This window comes from Meleagris gallopavo, chromosome 2 (assembly GCF_000146605.3).
Source record: "Meleagris gallopavo isolate NT-WF06-2002-E0010 breed Aviagen turkey brand Nicholas breeding stock chromosome 2, Turkey_5.1, whole genome shotgun sequence".
NCBI classification, from domain to species: domain Eukaryota; kingdom Metazoa; phylum Chordata; class Aves; order Galliformes; family Phasianidae; genus Meleagris; species Meleagris gallopavo.
Genome location: NC_015012.2, coordinates 90,862,083 through 90,888,137, shown reverse-complemented (window position 1 = coordinate 90,888,137; position 26,055 = coordinate 90,862,083). Strand labels below are relative to the sequence as shown.

Genomic DNA, 26,055 nt, shown 5'->3' with positions numbered 1-26,055 from the left:
GCCCTGAGCGGTGCTGCGTGCCCCGGCCCTGCAGACATCTACGGTCAGGCTGGACGGGGCTGTGAGCACCTGATCTGGCTGTAGGTATCCCTGTTCTTTGCAGGGGCGTTGGACTGGATGGCCTTTAAGGGTCCCTTCCAACTCAAAAGACTGTGTGATCCCAGATCAGTTATTGCCTTTCCCACGCACCCAGCACCATGCAGGTGTGAGGAATGCACAATGTTGGAGCCAGACGGGGCTGTGACACCGCCTGATTATGGGCGCAGCCTCCTGAGACTGCAGGGCGAGTCTGGCACCGTGTCCTGCTCACATGCGGCTCTCCATGTAGCATACGCCAAGCAGCAGCCGCTGCCTTTATTTCTGCATTCTTAAAGTGCCTTGAAGTCTCGAATCAGAAATAGATTTCTGCCTCCTACCTGTGTACTTCTGTAGGTTGGGGGAAAGCTGGGATTGTGCATGGAAGTGAGTGCTTTGGAGCTGATGGTCTTTGCAGGTCCTCTCTGAACTGTTCCAAAAGGTTTGACCTATTAGAGAAGGCTCTGGGGAGTCAGAATCGTGGCCTTTCAATATATAAAGGGGGGCTGTAAGAAAGAAGGGGACAGGCTCTTTAGCAGACTGTTGGGATAGGACAAGGATAAATGGTTTCAAACTAAAAGAGAGGAGATTTAGACTGGATATAAGGAAAAAGTTTTTTACTGTAGGTGTGGTGAGGCACTTGAGCAGGTTGCCCAGAGAGGTGGTGGATGCCCCATCTTTGGAGACACCCACAGTCAGGCTGGATGGGACTCTGAACAACCTGATGTGGCTGTTGGTGTCCCCGTTCACTGCAGGGGAGTTGGACTAGATGACCTTTATTGGGTCCCTTCCAATGTGAACTACAATTCTGTGCTCATAGGGAACAGAGATATATGCAGAAAGGGACAGGATGATCACAGAATCATGGAATGGCCTGGGTTGAAAATGACCACGAAGATCATCTCTAGTTTCAATCCCCCTGCTATGTGCTAGACCAGGCTACCCAGAGCCACAACTGGATGATGTCCAGTTTGACTGAGAGAAGTGCTTTCTGTAGGAAGTATCTAGAATATATATTTTGTTAAGGTACCCAAATATGTATTTTTTTCTTGTGGGTTACTACTGTAGCATATGAGGCAGTTGTGCAGTGCACAAGGTGAGGGGAGGTGGGGGGCAGCTGTAGGCTACCAGGTGCTTGTTCCCCTCTGTTCTTCTGTCCCTAGTGGGAAGGTAAATAGGATGGGGTTTGGAATTTTGTTTTTAAAAGCACAACTTTGTTTTAGTTAAGCCTTCGTTGTGTAAAGGTTTATGTACTTGCTTAGAACCTTAGATTGCCTTGAAGTTTATTCTTAGTTAATTAAAATAGAGTTAGCAAAACAAAACTGCTATTCAGTTTGGGCTTTTCCTCTCTAGCATAGCACGCTGAGCCTTGTATTTAACATGAGGGGAGACAGGCAGAACTGAATTCCTAGCTCTGCTTTAGCTTTGGTTATGCGACTTATCTTGCTTGGTGGGCAGCGCCCAACCCCTCTGGTGCTGACTGTTGACACATCAAACATATTACAATAAGTGTGTTTGAAAAACTTGCAAACAGGTCTTCAGTTAGGTGGTTTCCTAAGGCTTGGATGGCATGGTGAATAGGTGCAGTGACGTTTTGTGCAAAAGCCTGCTGTTCTTGTTGCACAAATTCTTAGAAGAGTTCACTCTTTAGTCTCGGACAGCCCTCAAGGTAACTACCTTTGGTGTTTGTTGTAAAGTATTCCACTGTCTCTGTATTCTTGAAAATACAGATTTTTTACTGTCTTGGTATAAACTACTGTTTCTTTATCATCTGAAAGGTGAGTCTCTTCATGTCTTGGGCTGGTTTAGCTTCATTTGAGGATAGTAGAATTGTTTCATATGTGTGTGACTGATATTTAACACTCTAGGTGGAACACAGTTCTTTTTCAGGCCTTTTCTAATGCCTGATCCTTCTGGATATCCTAAACTGAAAAGCTTGGTGTTGACTTGGTATTGTAGTGCTCATACAATGTCTCCAACTTTAGTGGCTAAAAGATGATATTTGTTGATGCTAAGTTTGAGTATGATGTGTTCAGTGACACTAAAAAGGGTGGGTTTTCTACTGTTGACGGATAATTTATTAGCCTAACATCAATCCTAAACTATTATACTGAGACATACCACTATGGACAGAGGTGATTTTTAGAAGATGATAATTTATACAAACTCTGTACTATATACATACTGTGCATTTTCTTTCTATTCCAATGGTATATCTGTCTGGATGGCATGGTCTCATATTTCACATCTCAGCATTTACTCTGCTAAAATCATGTCGTGGAACAGAAAGTCTTCTAGCAGCTTAACTTTCTTCAGCTCCTGAGATGAGAAATAGGTCTCATTCTTTGTTGTTTTTAAACACCCTGACAAACCTAATTAGCAGTTGTCATGCTAATTTTTTTTTTTTGCTTTCATTTTCCCTCTTGTATTGTCTGTTTGCCTTGAAACATTAAATCTATTTTTTTTTAAATGCTGGTTCAAGATCATCATGTATCTCCAATCTACAAACTTGAAGTAGCCTATTGTAATTTGTTATCTTTGTTCCAATTACCCACTTTTAGGAACACACTGAATACCATTTAGCAACTTAGAAAGCTTTTGTGTTGATTATGTTTACTAGAAATAGCTTTTTCAAATGTAGTGAGACCTGTATTACTTGCAAGAAAATAATATGTTAAGTTTATTGGTGTGTTGATTTCTTCCCCCTGCCCTTTGCATTTATGTTTTCTCCTAGTGCCAAGATGACAACTCAGCTAAAGTTAGGATTTTAGCATCCTTGCCATTTCTAGGGGGGATTTTTGAAGGCTTTAGCTAGAGCTGTTCCTTTGCTGTGCCTCTCATGCAGGTGACCAGATGTTTTGTATGCTTCTCAGAAGTAGTCATCTGACTCACCTGTGCCTCTGGCAGTTAATGACTATATTCACATACCTCAGTTCCTTAAAGGAACCATAATCTAATTAAAACATCTTGCATATGCAGAGTAAACATATCTTCCTTTAAAGCGCCTTATTCAGCTATGTCAGTATCATCATATTAATCACATAAATCCCAACTTGCAGCAGGAAGTTCATCCCTTTAGGAGTTGAAAGGAATTAGGAATATTCCAAAATGACTTCAGCTTAAGAAAAAAAAAAAAGAAAAAAAACTAGCTGGGGACCAAACTCTTCAAATGCTTTTGATAAATACAAGTTCCTATACGTCTTTTTTTTTCCCCAAAGTTGTTTGAGCTCAAAGATTTTCCTTTCTCAAGGAAATAGTTAATTCAAAGTGAGGTTGAGGGCTGAGAACCCATAAAATTACCAACTGTTACACTTCCTGTTTGGATCACTTAGGTCCTTTTTGCTTTGAGAGTAGTAATAAAAAATATGCACACGGTGAAAGTGAATGTTTTATTTATGTGTATGCATTTTTCTAGCATTAACAAAGTGAAGATTCCATATGAAAAAATATTGATCTCTTGTGCTGTAGGAGTACGTACATAATTGATAGCAAAGTCTGAAAAGGCAGACTAGATTGTCAGTGCTAGCAGGAATTTCTAAGTGAAAACCTTGTATTTTGAGCTCCCTACATGACACTACTCACACTGATGTAACTAACACGTATAAGTACTTCTACCCATCCAGTATGGGGAGGGGAGAAAGATTATTTACATTAAATTTGATAGTACAAAACCTCTCATGGCTGTGAAGGAGCACATTAAAGTCTTTCAGTCTTAGTGCTGCTCAGCTGCTGTTCTGCAAGGCCACCTGGTTCCTGCTGGCATACTGGTACCCTGCCAGAGCACAAAGCATTTGTACCAAGCTTGGTGAGGTTTCATACAGTGCTGTATGAAACTTGGTGACATTTCAGGAATCCAAGTGGTAAAGAATGTGATACAAATGCATGGGATCAGTAGAAAGGCTTCATTGTACAGAGAGCCTGTTATCTCCTCTTCAGCTTTGTTTTCATCGCCTTACTTGATGTGTTTTCTGTCATATGTTGTCTCTTTTACTGTTCTGTCAGAGGCATCTGGAAAATTGTGCAACATACTCAATTGGTATGATCTTCACTGTAATGATTGCTACTTTCTCCCTGGGACTGCTTCCTTAGAATCCTTCTGCCATACCAGCAGTGCTTTGCAGTAAGATATGTAAGTTCTCTGGCATTCCTCTCTCATGCACTTTGAAGTCTCATGGAAGCAGTAACTGCCTGTCCGTCTTGGCTCCAAAATAAGAAGCGTGGAACTCAGGTGCTGACAGCTGGAGCACAGTGGGTCCCAGCTGAAGGTGGTAATTATTACCTTTATTGTATTCCATACTTTTCCTACAGGTTCTTTTTCAGCTTCTACCAACGCTTCCTCGGACTTCACAGATATTTTTTTACATCTATCTAATCTTTGCTGTCAATTGTTGGCTTTCAGTGCTGGAAGTATTAAATAGAGGGAGGCTGGACAGAGATGCACTTTATAGTCTGCTGATTAATACTTGCTAATTGGCTGCTACTCTAAGTCTAGCTCACTTCTTCTTGGGTTAGGCAAAATGCATACAGTGCATGTCTTACACGTTGCTGAAGGATTTCTACTACCAGATGGATCCCACAGGACTGGAGCAGGCTGCCACAGTATCATGATGTTTCATGTTTATGAGACCAAAATTACATCTTTCTAATTGTCACGCTAAGTTGAAATCTCTTGTTTAGGCTCTTCTCCAGCGCTGGAGAAGGTCACTGGTCTTGATTTTCAGGTTTCTCAATCCCATAAAGTGTTTGTCTTTAACCGTTCTTGATTATGTTAGTTCTCATGTTTATGAATGCTTTCAATCATTCTTTGTTCATACTTGCTTTTGGAAGTTGATGCTACTGCTGTAACCTTGGTGTTTGCAAATTAGCTGTGCTTTAACGTTTCGCTGTTTTTGAACTTCTCAGTGAAGCAAGAGTAAAGACTGAATTGCTGCCCTAGACTTGTGCAAGGTGTTTGCCATTGTTTTTTTTTCTTGTTGTAATAAAAAATTAAAAATTACTTCTGCAAAAGTACTTCAAAGCTCATATATACATGCACAATACATATATGAAATATGCATGCTAGTCTTTGTCTCCATTTTGTCATCACTCTTCTTTGAAACTGTATTTTTGATGTTCAGGTTCTTATAACGTCTCCAAGCTTTATTTCATCTGTTCATATTCAGCAGAATTCTGATTATATCAGAATTAGTTCTAGCTTTTAAGTAAAAAGACTTTATTTATTCTTTATTACACCTTGCTCAGATAATTTCACCAAATGTTCAGCCAACACATTATTACTGTTAGTCAGAATGTAAATGAGGGGCTGACGCACTTGCCTCATCAGCTTACAAATTAAGCAGTTAATCAATTTTGGTGTGATATTCCCCCATGAGGTTTGTGTTTCTGACTCACATATGCTCAGTATCTTCTCCCCTCAACAACAAGCAGCAGTGTAAATGAAGCCTGCTCCCAGCTGAGCATTTGCTGGTCACGGCATTCCGAATCCATCACTCACTATATCCTCCTGATAGATATTACTGTCTTATTGCTGTTCGTTACCTCTTTCCTGAGCACTGGATGAATACAAAGCAGACAATTATATATGCATACTTAAAGCTAATAGGGAGGACGGCGGTACAGTATTATTCCCTATGTTACTGTGGGATGAACTGAGCGTGGAGCTTCTGCTTGCCTCTAAATATTTATACAGTACTTGTAATAAAGAGCAGATATTTCCATAACTTCTGTCTTCCAACAAAGTATTGCAGTGTTTAGGTTTTAAGAAAAGAATTTTACTATTCATATCATAATGTAAGCTTGAGAAGGAGGAGGGCAGCTTGATGAATGAACAGAAACTTCACCTAATTTTGATATCACAGAAATCCAGTTATGGTTCTGACTGTTTACTCAGCAATTAAAATCAGTGGAATCACGATTTTATTCCTGACTTTCACTGTAGCCTGTAGTCATTGTATTTCTGTTATATTTGGGGGCAAACAAAGTATTCCATAGTACAAATTCCCATAGACTTTTTAACTAGTAAAGAACCATCTTTGGATTGTCTTTGTATGATTTTTCCACTTATTTGTTCTGCTGTTTTTTTTGTTTTGTTTTCTTTTTTAATAAGAAATGCTTAATGTTCTTTGGCCTTGGACAAATGTTAATGAAACTAATAGACTGCAGGAGGCCTCATCTACACGATATATTTGGCCATTAAATATAATGTTTTGTAGATTAATTGTTGTCCATGCCTTTATTTTATCTTGAATTCTATCAACAAAATTTTGAGTGTGTCGTAGCCTAAGAGGGAGAGCCAGTTCTCCTTCTTCCACCAGTGATAAGATACCAGTGTTCTTTGGCTATGGCACTGCAGCCTGGTATGAGCAACTTTATCAAAACAGGAGTCCAGTCACGCTTTATCAAGCATCATATTATCCATAGTTAAGATCAGGGTGTGGATTTATTGGTTGTCTTTTTAAAGAAGTCATTATTTCCTTAAGACCCAAGGGTCACTCTGACTAACTCTGGGTTTTAAGCACTGAAAGTGTTTAATCAGCTGGCTTATTGATTAAAACCTTTCTGTGCTTTGCTTGCTTGCCAAAAGAAAAGTCCTTTAAATTTTGCATCTCCTGTTGTCTAAATTAAAGTCTGGATGTAAATCATCTCATTTATAGCCCTCCTCTGTAAGATCCACTCTTCAGCTGACAGCACGTTCAGCCTTTTCCCTTCTTCCTCTCTGTCTCTAGTGTGATCTAGGAGTCCTTCAGCCCACTTCTAACAGTAAATTATTCTGACTCCATGGGCACAGTTCTGGCTGAATGTTTTTAAACCCTCCTAATATTCCTCTGTCCAGAAAAACAATCCTGTGTTTACTCCAGTCTGTAGCAAGGCAGAAAAAAGGAAAGAATGATGCATGCTTGAATTATTGTAGATACTCAGAGGTTGCAGAAGCAATATTGTTGTATGCAACAAATATACAGATGGACAATGATGGTTCTCTTGGTTTTTTGAGAGTGGGAATGAAGTTCATTCTCGTGCTTACTGTTACAGGATGTGACTGGATGAATTGACGAGACAGTGAGGTAGTAGCAGTATTACTTTTGCTGGCTCATGAAGTTCAGCTTCAGATAGTCTTCAATTAAATAATAACTAATAGTAACTCCTATATGAACACGAACACTTTTTTTCTGGTAACCAAAGAATCTCTCTGAAGCAATTCTGAATCTGAAACTGTGTGGAAAACTGGAAGTGATTTTTTCTTCTTTTTTAAACTTTCATTTGCAGACTTTTAGATCTGAGGACATCCTGTTTCTTGACAATGGAGATGCACGGGGGAGGATTAAAGAGAAATATTTCTCTTCTACTATGTTTGAAATATGAGTGTGTTTTTATTTTTCCCCTCCATAGAACTAACAAGAAACAGACTGGAGATGTTCCTACAAAATCTAAGGTTGGCCTTAGAAAGAAATAAAGTGACAGAGTGAATGTGTATAAAGAACTGTAAAGGGAGCAAAGAAGTTATTTTTATTTCTCTACAGTCAAAAAGCTAGATGTTGCTTGCTTTTGCTTCATCAGGTTTTTCTTTTCCAGATATCAGTGCACACACGTTAGTGTCATAAAGTCTTGATGACTTTGCTAAGAGTCCTACATGGCCATACATGCAACTGTCCATTTTACCACTGTTAAAATGAAGCATGTCTTCCATTTAATTTTTGTTGTTGAAGAAGATTAAAATACCATGAAAAGTGCATCTTGTGAAGACTAAGTAAAGTCAAAATACTCCACATGCAGAAGTGTTGACCTGTTTATGCAAATGGACATGCACTGTATTGCAACATTACTTATGAATTATAACTTACAGTATGCAAAAATTGTTATTTTTGATTTCATAGGAGGAATGGTGGTGTAATATGCTTTTCGTGGCTGACTCAGTGTTTTCTCTCTACAAAATCAAAAATCCTGTTTTTCTCTTACAATGTGCTTGTACTATTTCACCTCTGCCCTTGAAATTGTAATGTCAGGTGCAAACAGCAGAAGTAATGGAGACATTTGCTTTAATCTAGTTTGTTGATCTACCAAAAGCAATTATCCTTTTACATTTTGCTGGGGCTGAGCTGCACTCTCTTGCTGTGGTCAGTACAGCCGGTTCCAGCCAGGTGAGCCAGGGAAGACGCAGTCGTGCTCAACTGCAAACATAGGCATAGGATTTCAGTGCCATAGCATCCTGAAAGAACTGCACGTGCCTATTGCTTTTTTCTGAAAGTCCTAGATTCTTAGAGCTTAGACCTTCACTTTGTATCCCTTCACAAATGAGGACTACACCATTGTCCTAACTTTCTGAACACAAACAGAAGGGATTAGAAGACAGGATTTGCATGTCTTCCATCTGCTATCACAGTGCAGGATAGTCTGTTGCATTCCATGCATCTGTTTCCCTATGTTCCCAGAGAGTGCTATTTTTGCACAGCGTTGTGGTGATTTCTGTCCCTTAAAACTCAATTTTCACCCAAATCAGGTGTTGCTACAAGGTTTTGCAGAGCAAGTTACTTCAGAATCTCAGCTGTCAAAATCTCTTGTTTTGAGGGTCTCTTTACTTGCTTGGATAATGTACTGGAGCATGGGTTGCCTGGGCTGCACTGAATAAAGAAGAATTGCCTTGGGCCACATATAAAATATATAGTTAATATGTGTAAGTAACAAAATTTTTATGTATGTATATTAAAATATTAAAAAAAAAGGAGCGCAACAAACCCGTAAGACTAGTGAAATATTTGACCTTGATTTTGTGAAACTAATGCATCAGTCTGGTTCAATGGAAATGGTTGCAATTCTTTGTGTGTTTGAAGGCATTTGTCTGAGGTTTTTGATGAAACTTTACTCTTCCAGTACTTCATCCTTGAAAACAGTTGCTCACAGATGTATGTATGACCAAGACACAATGACATGAATAAAGCGTGATTGTGAACCAAGGGATGTTTTTCTGTGGTAAAAGAGGGCTTATAAAAGCCTAGTAAAGTGACGTAATCAAATTTTTGAGTTGAATGTCTGATTGCAACTCTGTGCATTCCATTTGAAAACTTGCAGGGAACATATTGATGTCGACTGAAAATGGAACTACAGATACACAAAGAAAGTGGATTTTTTTTTTCGGCAATCTCAAAGCCTATTCTCAATTTGTCCCCACATGGCTAGAACAGTGGAAGCACTATTTAAAAACATATCACAAAACTAAATAAAAACATATTGCAAATAATTTAATTATTATTTTATTATTATCATAGTAGATGTGTAATTCGTATTTTAGTCAGGAAAGACTGCCAACTTGCCACTGATGTTTCACTTAATAGGAGCACACTTGTTTTCCAGGTTTCACTGACTTAATCTCAAAATTTAGTCTTTTTACCTCCATAGCTTTGAGTGGGAATGTTGCCCAGAATGAGAGGGTGAGTGAATGTTGGGGAATACCAACTGAAAAAAACTAGGTCACTGTTGACTGCAAGTTGCTTTTCTACAGAGTTGTTTAATTTTCTTTTTTATTCCTTTTTAATTGAAGAACAGTGGAATTTTGTTGGGCTATTCTAGCGAGTTCTTTTCAGAGATGAAACATGAGACTAGCTGGATCTTTGGTCCAACACTACATGCATATATTACTAGAAAACCTTGTTGCTGATAAACTTGCAGATGGTGTGTGTTGATACCTCCAGACGGCAAAGCGCTTCAACAGAAAGTAGATTGCTAGAGGAAGTCTTCTGGTCTGAAATGGTCCAAATTTCCCATAGAGTTATACTGGTTTATTTTTGTGCTGTCCCAGACTGATAATAGTTATTTGTTTTGTGTTTTACAGTGAATAACCCTATACCTTCCAACTTGAAGTCAGAAGCTAAAAAGGCAGCTAAAATATTACGAGAATTTACAGAAATAACTTCCAGAAATGGACCTGATAAAATCATACCTCGTGAGTAAAGGAAATGTTATGATTCAACTAAAACCTCCAGTTCTCCCCTCTGTTAAAATCCATCTCTTTATTTCTGCCCTCCGTTTTCACTGAGCGTTAACTCAGAAAGGAGTGGAGAATTGGACTGTTGTAAGTTCTCTGAATTTTGGAAGTAAAGGTGTTCAGTTTGCTGGGTTATAGGCAGACATTGCTTTCTGAGTGAAATCTTTTGCATGTTTATAGACACGGGGAGGCTATCTGCACAGGAAGGCCCCTCTCTGGGCTGTAATGTCTCTCATTCACCATGTGAATGCCCATTTGTAAGGAGAACTTTGAAGTAGCTGTAGATTTTGAATATCTTTGTTTATTGGAATTACCTAGATAAAATAAGTTGAATGAAAGAGATCAGGGTATGTTTATACCTTGATAATGGTTAAACACTTTTACATGCTTCTGTCCTCCTTATTTTTGCAATTGTAATTCTCTGTTTAGCCTAGGTATTGCTAGTTGTGGCTTTGAATTTATATCTATTATGTTCCAGAAGGTCTGTAATAAGACTTTCAGGATGATGACATTTTACTTGACAAAAACACTGTCTAATGATATAAACTGATTAGGCTGATGAGTGTCACTGTGATTTAAATTCAGACTTCACCCCTCCAAAAATCGGTAGTCACGAATGTCAGCTGTTTACTGCCTCATTGTCTTACTAAGGGTCCTCACACACAGTATTCATGGCAATAAGCAAGCTAATTCTGTGTGAGCTAACCAGAATAACTAGAACAGTTGTGGAAGTGTAGATCAGTGCACCTAGCTTTGTAGTTGACTATGGAGTGGAGGTGTCATTATTAGTTCAGTTTTCTTTAAGCTTTTGCTTTAATTATTTGACTTCTATGTGTTCAAAATTGTTAAATGCAGAATTTATTTTCCCTTTCCCTTGAACTCTGACAAGGTTTTGAATAAATAATTTTGCTGTTTCAGCCCATGTGATAGCTAAAGCCAAAGGCCTTGCAGTTTTGTCTGTTATCAAAGCTGGATTTTTGGTGACTGCTCGAGGTGGAAGTGGAATTGTATTAGCTCGTCTTCCTAATGGCAGTAAGTAGATGTTTTCCTTTTGTACTTCATGTGACAATTAAAAGCTTTAAAATATACACACATACACGCATGTATGCATATGAAAATGTTTAGAAAGCTGTTTTCAGAATTTTATACCTGCTTTTTACTGAATGTTCTCGGTATCTTTGTAGAAAAGGATGAAATATAAAAACATATAGTTTGAAAGTCATTAGGAAAATGAATTATATCTGGTAATGGACAGCTGTATGCCAAGTAATTTGTAACATAGAGATTTGTTTAAATGAGGATTTGTGTGTCTTGGATTCTTTTTACTGGGATGAACTAGTGTCTTTATATGATTGCATTCTAGTTGTTATGAAGACAGTTTTAAGTAGTTGTGAGTGATTTGGAACTGCAATAATTAGATGTGCATTTCTTGTGATCTGTGGTAATGCTTTTGTAATTTTTGTTTTGTTTGACAGCCTGGTCTGCTCCTTCTGCAATAGGAATTGCTGGTGTTGGTGGTGGATTTGAAATTGGAATTGAGGTATAATTTTGCATCTGAAGTACTTGTTGATTACTTTTTTTTTTCCTGAGCAATTAAATGCATTGAAAAAGATGTAAATGCTGGTGAGATAGTGAGATCTGTTTTTCAGAGAAGACGAAAAAAAAAAGCCACTTTTTTAAAGTTCACTTATGCAATCCAAACAGAATGTGGAGTTTTAATCCTATTAATCTAATTGTTTGGAGAGATTTAAATGAAAATAAGTGATTTAATAGCTATTTCATTGATTTCTAAGAGAAGACAGAAATCTTCCCTCATGGTGAAAAGTTGAGTCAGAGTTCATATGTAAGACAGAATTAACTAGAAGTATACTATATTTAATAGTTTATCAAATGTTTTGTTAAGGAGCACAATGACTCCATCTAGCAATAAACAGTGAAAGTAACTAAAGGTATAGAATGCCACTGTACTTCATGCATTCCTTATTCAAACTGTGATTCTTGACTTCAACCTTCAGTGTGAAAGCGCCAAAACTGATGGTACTTACTCTGGAAGCTTGCTACAGAAAATAAAAGATTTTCCATCCAGGAGAAACAGTTAAATGAGGAACTTTCAGCACATCCAAGGAGAAGTCCTGTTGATCTGAATGATCATCCACTGCTGCTGCTTTTGTCTTACAGCTTCTTCACCATTTGTTGCCATGTCTTCCTCTTTCCTGCCCTGCTTTCTAGTCCCATCCTTCCATTTTTTGTTTAGCTTCTCTTCCACTGATTCCTAAATAAAATCAAATGTACAGTGTGCTGCCACCAGGATCTTTTGCTATGAGAATTCTGCTCTTCTGAAGAAAAGCTGCAAAACTGATCTGGATGTAGACTGAGCCCCCAGTGTGTCCTACAGTTATCCCTCTCATGTCAACTAGTCACCTGGTACTCAAGTAATGAGTAACTGATAAGTATCTTTTTGTATCCTCATAGTTCAGTATGTGATCTCAGATGTTATTACTCTGCACTTTTTAAAAGATGCTGTGAATACAAAATTAATTTTTGCAAGGGTTTTTCTTTGTTTTTCTTGACTACAAGTTTAGAACACATTGCAAAATATTGTTTGATGTGCCCCAGGAGGTTTTTATTTTGTATCTTTTCCTTTAGTGACAGTGAAACAGACTCATTAGGTGTCTTGATTAATCTGTGAAAGTTTTCCTGTAATCATCTCCATGTGGTATATTAGATAATATAACCATTTACTTCTGATATTTACTAAAATGATTGAAATACACAAGATATTTCCAGGAGAATATGTTTTGTTTTGTTTTTTTTCTGAGCGTTATGCATTCTGAGCATTAATGAAATTGTAGTTAACATAGTCGTTTATACTTATGGGTGGTTTTTAACATTAAGAAGTAAATCACAGATTTCTCTAGTCATGATATTAGCATAATGGTTTTCCATGTGAAAATGCTTCGTACTTCAAATTGAAAATCTGTTTTAAAATTCTTGAAATGTTTTCCTTAGAAGTCTTCCTCACAATTCATTTAGCTTTAGCTATGAATTCGTCCTCTTCATGGGTTAAAAGATATGGCAGCATCCCTGAATTGTGTTCTCTCTACATCACTGGATGATGAAAAAACTGCTAATGTCAGACCTTTTGTATGGGATGGGGTGGAGGTTATGAGAGGTTAATAACAAAGGCCTCTCTTACACTGTGTTTAATACTCATGGCTAGCACTGTTTTGCAAATAATCTGATATTTCCTCTTGTATTTCCTGCTGTCACTGTTTGGAATTTGGGGTAAGTTGAAAAAAGTCAACAACGTAACAGTCTACTTTATTGAACTCTGAAACAGTCTGCTGTACTGGCTTTAACATCAGATTCACCTATCTTTTTTTTTTAATTCCTGTGTGTTTGACAATACCATGATCATTACAGAAAAAGACTTGAAAGACTTTTTTTTTCTCTTAAAAGAAATTATAGGATCGTTCTATTGAAACTTACGAAGAGAGCTTTAGTTTTACAGTACTGATGGCAAAAAGCATCTACTGGGTTGTAGTTGAAGTTCTTCTATCTCTGCATTTTGTATCATAACCCTGATGGTGTTTAAAAAACACTCATATTTTTTTCTTAAATTTTACATTTGTGTCTTTCAAAAATACCTTCTCTCTCCAACTATTTCCCTCAATAGTTTCTTGAAGAAACTGGCTACATCTCATAAGTTGAAGTCTTACAGAATCCCGATTTTCTGTCAAGAAAATACAGTTTTGTCGATTATAGGAAAAGCAGTATCCTTTCTGTTGTTCTGTTGTTTTTTTTGTATTATTCTTTGACAGACAAACAAGTAATTTTTGTTTACTATCTTTTCTTGCTGTTACCATTAATTGCTATGGATTTTCTTAATCTGATGCCTCTTCAATTCTGAAAATGCCTTCGAAACTGCTTGCAAAGGCTTTATAAAATTAAAAATTGTTAATTAGGAAATTTTGCATCAAATTAGTGTTTCTATTATAATAATTGTGTTTATTGCATTGAGTAAAAAACTGTGTAACAGGATTTTTAGCTTCCAAACATCTTGTACAAAAAGAATTAATTTCATTCAGAAAACTATTCCAAAAGGATTATTTGCAAGAATGGAAGTAATAATCTGAGAGGATGACAGATTCTAGATTGAATTAAAACCTTGATGCGTTTGGAGCTAGTTTTTCATATGGGGGAGGAAATTTCTTCTATGCTACTGCCTACTTTCCCACCAAACAGATTTTGTTCCCATGCAGTTCAGACTTTCTTCTTAAAAAGCATAGTACTTTTGTTTGATGTTTTTATAGGTTTCAGACTTAGTAATAATATTGAATCATGAACGAGCAGTAGAAGCTTTTGCCAAAGGAGGGAATCTTACACTTGGAGGAAATCTTACTGTGGCAATTGGACCTCTGGGGAGGTGAGAGTAAAATCTTTTTGTAATATGGATGATATTTAAATATGGAAGATATTTTTTTCTTACGCTACATAAGCATTTGCATGGATTTCTCTAATATCTTAGAAAACAATCTTTGCAAACCTGTACGTTGACTGGACCTTATTGTTTCTGTAGTGTTATATAGTGCTATAATGTTTTAGTTACTTGTTGCTTTATCTTTTTTTTTTTTTTTTCCTATGATAAAGGCATCTATTGGTGGAAGGAAGGTTTACTCTTGTTTTTTAAGGCATTGCTTGATTGGGCTCAATAAAGAGCAAATGCACTATAGCAAACTATTATTTTCACTTATCTATGGGCCTGTGCTTTGTTACCAGAGATCTGCCTGGTAATAAGTAAAAGAAATACACCAAGTAATTACTTTTAAAGCTCAAGTGATTAAGCCACCCTACATGAAGGATGAGTTGATACGATCACAGAATAATTTAATTTGGAAGGGACCTCTAGAGATCTCTATTGCAGCCTCCTGCTCAAAGCAAGGTTTATTATGACTGCAGATCAGGTTGCTCATGCCTTTATTCCAAATGGATCATGAAAACCTCTGCTTAGCCTCTCTGGGCAATATGTTCCACAACTCAGTGAAAAGTTATGTCCCTCCACCATGCACCACTTGAAGAGCCTGGCATCATATTCTTAATTACCTTAATTGGAAGGCTGCTGATAGGTCCCCTCCTAAGACTTCTCTATGTCCCTCCTTATACCTTTGTTTTTATGATGAAAGTTTTGCTGATGTTTTGTCATCTCTTCTAACAAAATAAAAGGATGATGCTTGTTCGTCTGATGAGATAAATACGTGGACCAAGGGAGGGCAGTGAATGTCATCTGTTGCAGGGTGTTTGGTTATACTGTCCTGCAAACAAAGGGATGGACATAGAGTGTACAGAGAAAAGTTACATCAGGAAACCTCATGAAATTAAACAAGACTCACCTTGTGTAGGTGAATCCTTAGTAGATGGGGCCTGCCAGACTGAGCAGCCAACCTACTGGTATCCTAGTAGACAGCAGGCTTAGTCAGCAGTGCAAGATGTCTAACAACATAGGGAGCTGCATCAACAGAATTGTAATCAAGATAAAGAAAGTGATTACTCCCCTTCAATTGGTTGTTCATAGCTTGTGCCTAGAATATCCAATTTTAGCCCAACAGTGCAAGAAAGATGTCTAACCTTGAGTGCTTCCAATGAAGAAATATTAAGATGGCAAGAGACATGGAGAATGTGAACTGTGAGATTAGGAAAGCTTGGTATATTTAACCTGGAGGAGAGAAGCCTTTGGGACACCTAGCTGCAGCCTTCTAAGAGGTTGTCTTACCAACAGGGGAATTACCAAGAAGACTATCTTTCTCCTCTTTACTGAGGTGCATAGCAGAATAATGAAAGATGATATTGTCTAACTGAAGCAAGAAAGGTTCTAACTGGATATGAGGGGGGAAAAAAGGTCTGTAAGAGTGATTGAGCACAAAAACAGTTGCCCAGGGTGTATGTGGAGTCTTTAAAAACTGGCTATACAAGACCCAGAGTAAACTGATCTTAATTTGATGTTATACTTGCTTTGAGCGGAAAGTTGGACCGTATAACTACCTGAAGTGTCTTCAAACCTAAAATGCTCTGTGATTTTGTGTCAGTCAGACTTTGTAATCTTATTGTTCTATTGAAGTCTGATAAGACCTTACTTAAAATATTTTGTGCTGCTTTGGGCATCATAAAATCAAGGAATGATCATCTAGTTTCAACTCCCCTGCTATGTGCAGGGTCACTAACCACCAGATCAGGCTGCCCAGAGCCACATCCAGACTGGCCTTGAATGCCTCCAGGGATGGGGCGTCCACAACCTCCTTGGGCAACCTGTTCCAGTGTGTCACCACCCTCTGTGTGAAAAACTTCCTCCTAATATCTAACCTAAAGCTCCTCTGCCTTAGTTTGAAACCATTCCCCTTTGTTCTATCACTATCCACCCTCGCAAACAGCCGTTATGTTCTGAAGGCACATTGAAGACTATGAAGTATTTTTTTTTCTTTCCAGAAATTTAGAAGGGGATGTTGCACTGAGAAGCTCTGCTGCTGTGTATACATATTGCAAATCTCGAGGACTGTTTGCAGGTGTATCTCTGGAAGGAACCTGTTTAATTGAAAGGAAAGAAACCAATCGCAAGTAAGTTCTCTCTGAATCTAGAGGATTCAATAAAGTAATAGTGATGCAATGAAATGGGATAAGTTCAATTGTAAAAAAAGAATTTGTTGTGAGACTGTTCCGTGCTGAATTCAGGGTTTCTTCAATTTAGATGAGAGGTACTTGTCTAAGTACACATTTAGAAGCTAAATGTTAAGAGACTCAGTATTTTAGAATATAGTTATAGAGATATTTACTGTATAATAAGAAATATCCTTTAAAGTCACTTGAAACAAACCAGCTAAACAAAAAAAAGTATGTTTTAGATATCACTTAATTTGAGAGAACAATTTTTGAAGTGCTACTTCTGATGTGCAGCTTATTAAATTTAAAGTACTTAAAGTGCATCTGAGTAGGAGGAAATATTTGAAATGCTTTCACTATGTTGCAGATCCTAAAATGTCAACCAAATAATTTCAAGAATTAAGATACAGTAGCTGTGAGATGTCTATTGCATTGTATGTTCTATATTTATAAAAACTTTAATTCTGCTTATATGAGCAAGACTACTATGATTTTTAATGACAGCATATCAGTTACTTCCAGCTATCTCCTGTCATAAAATTGCCATTCCAGTGCATCATTAAGGAATTTATTAAAACATTTTGTAGAATTAATGTGTATTTCTTTAGTCTGTTGTGTGATTGGCTTTCAGATGGTCTGGCTGATCATGCTATGTGACCAGTAACAAAATATAACTGGTGAAGAACATTTTGAAATAAAGTGGTGGTAGGCATCCAAGTTGGTTGCAGTTATTCATCATTCAAAATTTTTCACTAGTTATGCCGCTTTAAAATAGCTGGTCAGTAGGAGAAGTCTGGAGAGGAAACACTTTCACAAGCTGGACGTATCTAGACATTGAAATATAATGGCGATCAAATACCTGACATCTTTTCTTTGATATCAGGTTTTATGGGCAAGATATACGTGCTAGTGCCATCCTGTTGGGTGATGTTCCTTTTCCTGCTCAAGCAGAAGATCTTTATGAAACTCTAGCATCCTTCACTGAAGTATATGAAAATGAAGAGCAAAGAAATAATCCAGGAAAAGCTGTAAGGGAATAAGGAAGGTTTTGTGCAACTCCTTCTCACAGATTTTTTTCTCTTTGTAAACTGTTTGCAGACAAGGGTAATGGCAATCTTGGTGTTGTGGCATTCACAAGATCTCTGTTGGATGCATATAAATGTAACACATAGCCGACAATTCACAGAATCATCACAGAATCATAGAATGGTTTGGGTAGAAAGGGACTTTAAAGACCATCTGGTTCCAACTACCCTGATATGGGCAGGGACACCTTCCTATGTGTAATGTGTCCATTCAAATAGACTTTTATGTGTTCCAGTGCAGTGGTGGGCTTTTCTGGACAAGATTGTTGTTGGTTTGGCTTTGTGTCATCTAGAAGAACAATATATAGCTGCCTTTTTAGAACAGCACATAATCAAATCTGGAGATGATGTTGAAGTTTCTTCAAGCTATTCATAATCGAGTAAATAAATGGGCATACTAGGTTTGATGTTAATAATCTTCATATTTTTCTACTTTTTGTCTTCCATTCAGTCATATTTAAAATAATACTGAGAACTATGGAAGATTATTTATTCAGCTGTTATACTGATATGTAATCATTTAGTGTCATCTTTTTAAAACCCACAGTGAATTTCTCTGTAGTCATGTGTATGTCACTAGTTCTTTAGTGTACTTCTTGTGTTAATACAATTTCTCTGGAGATGAAAATTTTCAGTGTAACTTTGCATACTTTTAGACTGTGAAGTTAAAATCTATTTCCAGTTTGATAAAACTTGTTTTAAAAAAATGTGTACATCTTAGGTAAATGACCCACCTGGAAGACCATCAAGACCCGAACCGCATAAACCTTCTGTTAGGCCAACACCACCAGGTTAGAAAATATTTTGATAATGATTAATTTATCTCTTTATAGAAGTAGAAAGTTAAGATTAATTAAAGTTGTGAAGTTATTGTAAAAGTAAATGTCTATATAATAATGTTTTTATATTCATTCCAAGTGCCATGAGCAATGAAGAGTAAAGAGTTTTTTGTTTCTTTGTGTTATATTAACAAATTTTTCTCTGTGACGTATTTTCCATAGAAGTAATATTTGTTTAGTTACAAAAGCAAGTAATCGTTCGAAGAAAGCATGCTAATTTATTAGATGGATAGAAGGCCCATGGCTCAGTGATGTTTCTTAAGTAAAAAGTTCTGGTACTAACAGAAACCGTTAGTCCTGCTTCTAGAAACTACTGGTTTCTAAAATATTAGTTCTCCTTTAGGTTGTCATGACTTTAAGTAAGCAGTTCTCACAGTTGAGTGGGGAAAGTTTTAACTCTGTTAACATTTTGTCTACCAATACATTCACACTGAATACAAGTTAGTATGCAGTTTCTCTTGCTAACTTGATTTATTCCAGTGATGTAAGACAGGATTTAAGACAGAGCCCTTATTTCTTTCTCCTGTACCGCTCCATAGATAACTGCAGTCATTTTGGAACTGTTGAACGTGTATTAGAAAACAAGTGTATGAAGTATAACAATGTATGTTGATATATCGTATAAGTTGCTGCTTAAATTTATCTTTCAGCTAAAAAGAACTCAAACAAGCTTTATCCTGAGCTTCCAAGTGATTATGCCTCTCTGAGTAAGTACTGAGCTTACACATTTTATTAAGCAGTATGAAAGTACTGAAAGTACTTTGGAAGACATTATCAACATTTGCCCATTTCTTTATTGTCCATGAGTTAAAATGATATTTCACTGTATATGGGCTCCTGAAAATATTTCATTAATGTGTATCTTATTCCTTGGCTGTATGTTCCAACAAAAATAAGTCTTACAGCAAAAGCTATTTTGTTTTACTCAATGACCTTGAAAAATACACTGAAAACAGCAAAGCTGTTTTACATTGCCACCTAACTGAAGTGAAGAAGAAAGCTGATCTAACAAGCTTGTGCCCAACCTCTTATGTAAGGTAGTATAACTCCAGTTTTAATTAAGGAGCACTTCCACAGATCGTATCTGATTATGCTTGCATAAGCATAATTTCTCTTGCAGTTATAGTCCTTGAGGTTTTTGTGAGATATCTCTGCATTATGCCAAAGATCTATTAGTTGTTCACTGTTATGTTTTAGCCCTCTTAACTTTGAAGCAGGAGCAGTCTGAGCTCTAACAGAGAATCTTACTCTGTAGTATTTGCGGTGTAACTCTTGTGGGGCCCATCAACTGGAAACTTGTGATTTATTAGGGAAAATGTTATGACTGAACTAGTAATCTTCATGGAGCTGCCATAGTGGTCTCTCCCATCAAAAATCCCATCTTTCACGAAGCAAAGACTGCTATTTGAAAGTCAATGAGGCAAATTGCTTGATACAATGTACTGTCCTGTTGATAAGTTAATGTTTTTGTGGTTTTGGCTGGGATAAAAACCAAGGCTGAGACATTCTATGTGACATGTATGTGTGTGTATGGATATGTACATGTCTTCACATATTTCATACACCAATAGAAAATAAAGTGAAATGATTTCCTTTTTACTTAATCAAACTTGATAACTGATCACAGAAGAGTCTGATTCAGGTAGAGTGTTGTCATTTAACACAGTACTTATCCTGTCTTGTCTGAATGCCAAAATCTTGATTGTATTTTTAGTCTCTCAATTCATGCAATTACAGATTTTCACTAAAAATGAGATCAATTATGTGTTATTGTCTTCATAATCTTCCCTGTTATCTTTTCTCCATACCTGCTTTTGGGGTATGTATGTGTTGATGGGACCAACGTAGCAGGAACTTAGGCTGAGCCATCAATTTATTTCTGCAAATTCCTAACGTCTTTCTGAGAAGAAAAATTTTCTGTCATGCTGTAAAGCTTTTCCTGGGAAAAAAATGATGTTTTTCCCAGGAAAGGAATACTCAGCAGCTGTCATCCAGAAAGAAAAAAAAAAATTGGTCTTCTGGCCAATTAAAATTTGCAGGTCTTCATAAAACCCTGACCAACTGAGAAGTTTCTCCAGCAATAGGGAAAAAGCCCAAACATACATTTGCTACATTAAAGGGAGTGTTCTATTCAACACAAGTGAGAAGGTAAAAATCTTCTATAGCTCATAGTTGATGAGTTTACAGATGACTTGAAATCAAAATGTAGACTGAGTCAGTCTGTTACCGAGGATTCCTACGAATTTCTAAAAATTCACAAAGCTATCTCTAAAGAGCATAAGAGGAAGTAGAATTTTCTGTAAAAAGCACTTTCTTCAAGAAATATCTTATGGTAAATTTCATTTTTCTTACAAGCTAGATGTGGCATATTTTGTGTTGTATTGCAGGTTCTAATTTCTTTGGAAACAGTTCGAGTGGTATCTGAATCTACAAAGTATTGTTTATGTTTCTATAGGCTATAAAGGATTGTTCTTATTACAGGGCTAAAACAAGGAAGAAGTCAGTTCTCCTCTGTCTGTTAATACCAAAGCCTTAAATGCATAGAATTATAGAATGTTTTTGGGTTGGAAGGGACCCTAAGGGTCATCAAGTTCCAACCCCCTGCCACAGGCAGGGCCACCAATCTCCAGATCTGGTACAAATGCACATTGATGGGAGTCTGGAAAAGAGTTGCAGTCCCTTTTCCTACAGAAATACAGGGTGTGTTTATGCTGTGTGATGGGGTAAAAGCCTCCTTAAAGCCATAGCTCCTGTCAGTAATCTGTTTCTTCCTGTTTATAGTCCAGATGATTTTAATAGTGCTGCCTAGCAGATCTTGTACTATACAGACTTCATTGGAGGATCAGTGGCTGCAATGGATGTTCCACAGCGATCTGAAAAAACACTTAACATTTCTTGCATCTTTATAATTACATTTAAAAAAATAATACACTTGTTAGACGGCTAATGGAAGAATGCATGGAACTAATCTTTAGGAAGCTTCATTATAGGTATAATGTTAGTTCAGGGTTAGGTTTTGATAATGAGCAACAAACTTCTCTGTGTTGTAACATACAAGGCAAGTGCCTTTTCATTTTTCCTTTTTTGGGGTTAGGGAAGAGGGTGACAGGAAGGCTGTGCTGGTCAGAAGTTTTCTGTTTTCAACCGTTATGAAAGTAGAAGAAAGGTTGAAACATTTCACCCATCTCATTAAATGAAAGGGGAGCTAGACTTGCAGATGAGACATTTTTAATTATATTTTATGTAGTTCTGAATTATCTAAAAAGGTTGTATTACATTGCTTATTTCAAACACAAGAAGAATAGATGGAAAAACATGTTTTTTCTAAACTGATAGTGTGATACTTGACTGAGATGCAAGTAGAGTGTTTTTATGTAACTCAATAATACTTAAGTTAATGCATTTAGCTGGAAAATAAGATTCAGAAACGCTTTAAAATTTTCCATGCACTTGGAAATATCACACATTCTATTTAAAGAGGAATAATAATTTGCAGAAACCTCTTGCAATTCTGGAAGAAAACATGGCTGATACTGTAAGTCAGTGGAGTAAAGTTTTTACAGTAGTTGAGGAATAGAGGTTTTATTTTGTTTTTATTGTTTGGTGTGGGTTTGTTTGGGTTTGTTTTGTTTTTTTTCAAACTGTTTGGCTAAATTAAATTTGCTCATCTCTATGAAGGTTCTTTGCTCCTACCCTTATAGCTTAAGGGACTTGTAACTTTATGTTTCTGCTTGTCCCATGTATGTTACATACAAATAATAAAAGGGCTTACTGGTTCTTCCAAGTCTTATAAGCATAATGTAGTTTAGGTTATCTGGATAGAAGGTTTCTGTAGAGTTCTGTACCACGTCTGTAATCTAATTGACTCATGGCTCTTCAGGGGACTACTTGAGCATTGTAGAATTGGGATAAAAATTTATTTTACTATGACTTTTTTTTTTTGAAGAAACTTAAGGTTGTTAGCTTGTCACACTTGAATGATACCTACTCCTAGATGTTAGATTCTTTTTATAGTGCGTTCTTTTCTCATTATTTCTATTTGACTTTATGCTACAGAACAGCAGGCAATCAAAACTGTAAATGAATGGTCTCTTACTTTATCTGGCTGTCATCCAAACAGATTGCTGAATGCTGTACAATTCTGAAAACACTGCAGCCATTTTTCAACTGAACTGGTAGAAGAAGGAAATTTTGGTGAAAACTAAATAATTAACAGGCAATTTGTTCAGGATCAGAAGTCAATATTTTTGTCACTTTTTCTTCATCTCAGCTAATCTGAAACAAAGACTGGTTCACGTGTATGGAAGAAAATCACTTAAATTGGCCAAGATGCTGAAACAGAATTGATATAGGACTTGGGATGAGTGTATTAATTCATTTTCCTTAAGACAACAACGAAAACTTTCTAAACATTATTCCTTCACTGTTCATTTACAGTCATCATAAGTTAGTATGAAACAGTTCAGATGCATGAATTCTCTGACCTTCAGAATGCATACTTGCTTAGCATTTCATTCTGCCTCTGCTCAGTAATGTGTTCCCTTTCAGGAATGTTTATGAACAGTGGGCTTACTGTTGCAGTGCTTTAAGAATATATATTTTTTTCTACTAACAAAAGTGCTTCCATTTGTAACAAAATAATTACTTTATCATAATTAGCAATTATACAGTTTACATCTTCATAACAGTTCTACGATTTGCTTAAGAAATTCATGAAAACTTGTGCTCATGTATCCTAAGTTTGAGATTTGGTTCATTGGTGGTTTTGTTTGTTTGGTTTAGTTGGTTGTATTTTTGTTCCTATTCTTTAACATTTTTCTCAGACACATTGGGTTTCTTACCTTTCATAAGTACTTGAACCAAATATTTTTGATTTTATCTTTGGGAAATTATGCCCTCTTCTTTTGATTTTTGTGCTGAATAAATACCTATCTATGATGCTTATTGTGGCTGTATTCACTAGGGCTCTTTCCTGCCCAGAGAGTTTACCTTTTGGGCACTTCTGCTGTAACCAAATCAACTCTTGATCTTTCTTGATCTTTCTTCTGATTGCTAAACAGATTGATGAGCTAAATCATGTTCTTTTTTCATCTCAAATTTTAAATAGTACTACAAATAGCAAAATGTAAACTCACTGAGATCAGTAGGATTTTGACTTCTAAAAAGCATAATGAATTTAAGCCAAACTCTACTCCTTACCATTTATTTATTTACGTCTTTCTATTTATTGCTAATCCATGTTAAAATAGTTGAGGCTGTATCAATCCTTTCTGAGTAGGTAGTACCATGAAGTTGTGGCAAACTCAGTTTGTATTTACTAAATCCCTCTCAGAGGTGCTGCTTTTCATTCTTACAGTTCTCCAGAAATCAGGTCTGGTGCAATTCTCTGTAATTTTCTGGATGATCTCAATGTATATTTCAGTAATCTCTGAATTCCAGCTGGTTGAGCCAATCTATGAAAATTTGATTGGTGTGACAATTCTAAAAAAAAACTGTCATACCTCCTTAAGCATATTTTGACAAGGAAATTTTAGGATCTGTATAATAATTTGTTTGTTTTGTTCGCATATTTTGGCCTTTTCTATGGCCAGTTACATGTATGTTAATTAAGTCAAAAAAAATTAAATGAGTTAAGAGTTAACAGAATGCTTCTGAGATACACAGTTAAAATCTGTTCTGCAGCTCTCTGAGCGCAGTATCAAATTTTTTCTTGTGACCTCCTGTTTTACTTACTGTACTTGGATGCCTGCTCTACACCTCAGTTTCTATCACACTTAAAATCTTGCCATTTTGTGTGCATTCTACTCTGTAGGATGATACTGTTAAAATGCAGAAAGAAGATAAAACAGTGGAACTGTGACAGCATTCTAGATGTGTCTACATTAGTACCTCTAATTATGTGTATTGCTGAGCTCTACACAGTGTAGAGTAACAATTTAGAGCTTCTGAAAGAGAGCATCACTGTCAGTGCGCTTGCAACTTCAAAACAGGCTTACTTTGCTGAATGTGTATTGAAGCAATCACTTTTTTTTTTTATGTGATAGTCTTCTCTTTGATTTAACAAAACTAGTACCAGCTCAAATTTAACTGGAAATCTATCATGTAACTATTTACATCAGTTATATAGTTCCACATTTAGAAATCCACAGATTTAAAAACAAACAGACAAAAAACCTGACAGTACACCACAAGAAAAATCTAAGTGTGTTCAAATCCTTTGACTTGGGCGTTTTTATTGTAAGACTAAATACCTCAAAGTAAAAGTATTATCTCCAGTTTTGGCAGTAATAAAATTCAAATATTTCTCTCGTCTCCAGTTCATTTTTCTGTGTGTAATATCTGAATTTTTGGTTTTTCTGTTGGAAGAACTCAGACTAATAGATATTTGTTTCAGAACTTTTTTGCATAGTGGAATATGTGATGTCTGTCATTAGCTCATGTTTACTAGGTCAGTAGACAATGTCATGAAGGCCTAACCCCCTGGAAATTATCTATGGTAATTTTTTTTCTCTTAAGACTTTTAGCTAAACTTGGTCTATTTTTCTGTTTTCTTCATGACAAGGCTTGTGACATGTTTATATGTAGTTACTGAAATAATGAAACATCCATCTGGTGGTCCCCAAAGTATTAACTTCCTTGCTATTATGAGCTCTTTCTTAATACTAGCCAAACCCAGGAAATCCCAGGAAATTATTTTTTAGGCTATTTTTATCTCTGAATCACTTTTCTAGGATCATACTATTGTGAATGTAGTAAGTCAGATAATCAAGCTGCTTATGGCTTATGTTGTGGCAAGCTGAGAGGAAAACGTAGTGCGCAGGAATTTTCTGGTTGTGCTGAAGTAAATAACTCACTGTGTATAGTCAACTAACTCAAAATACAACAGAGCATGAGAGATCGAGGTCATATGTGTTGGGATGAAATTGGTGCCTTCCTGACGTGTGTGCACGCGTTGGTGGAGAACTATAATGCTAAATATGACTGGAATAGGGAGCAGTATTTTTTTTATGGCATTTATTTAATGAATAGGAATAAAAATTAGAGCAAAAATTACAGGAAAATCTCAGTGTAGCTTATGCTTATATTTTTTTTAAGCAGCAAACAGCATTAGGGTAATCATTCTGATGCAGTTAAAATGCGAAGTTGTTCATGTGAACTTAAAGATATTAAATGGTATAGCTTAAAGCCTTTTGTCTGAGGCCCTACTAAAACAAACAGGCTGATGTTTTAGCATGCTTATGATATATATGCTTAATCTGTCGTAGTAGTAGTAGTAGGATAAACAAATTTAAATTCCTATTCTATCTATTTATATATAAAAAACCTTTGGGAGTATGGGAGCTTCTGCTTCATTAGTTCTAATGGAAACCAAGCAGGATTTAAAGTACCTTTAGGAATTGATAGCAGCAGTCTTGCAAAACTACCATAA

General features: G+C 36.5%; 1 protein-coding gene across 1 annotated transcript in view; it reads left to right on the top strand.

Annotated features, from left to right (window-relative positions):
- SH3YL1 (SH3 and SYLF domain containing 1) overlaps positions 1-26,055 on the top strand; it is a 54,170-nt gene that overhangs the window by 12,203 nt on the left and 15,912 nt on the right. The window contains exons 3-10 of the mRNA XM_031552256.1: positions 9,877-10,009; positions 10,970-11,083; positions 11,527-11,591; positions 14,365-14,477; positions 16,532-16,660; positions 17,586-17,730; positions 18,509-18,578; positions 19,277-19,333. Coding sequence (XP_031408116.1) covers positions 9,877-10,009; positions 10,970-11,083; positions 11,527-11,591; positions 14,365-14,477; positions 16,532-16,660; positions 17,586-17,730; positions 18,509-18,578; positions 19,277-19,333 — 826 coding nt within the window. The remainder of the gene's footprint in view (positions 1-9,876; positions 10,010-10,969; positions 11,084-11,526; positions 11,592-14,364; positions 14,478-16,531; positions 16,661-17,585; positions 17,731-18,508; positions 18,579-19,276; positions 19,334-26,055) is intronic.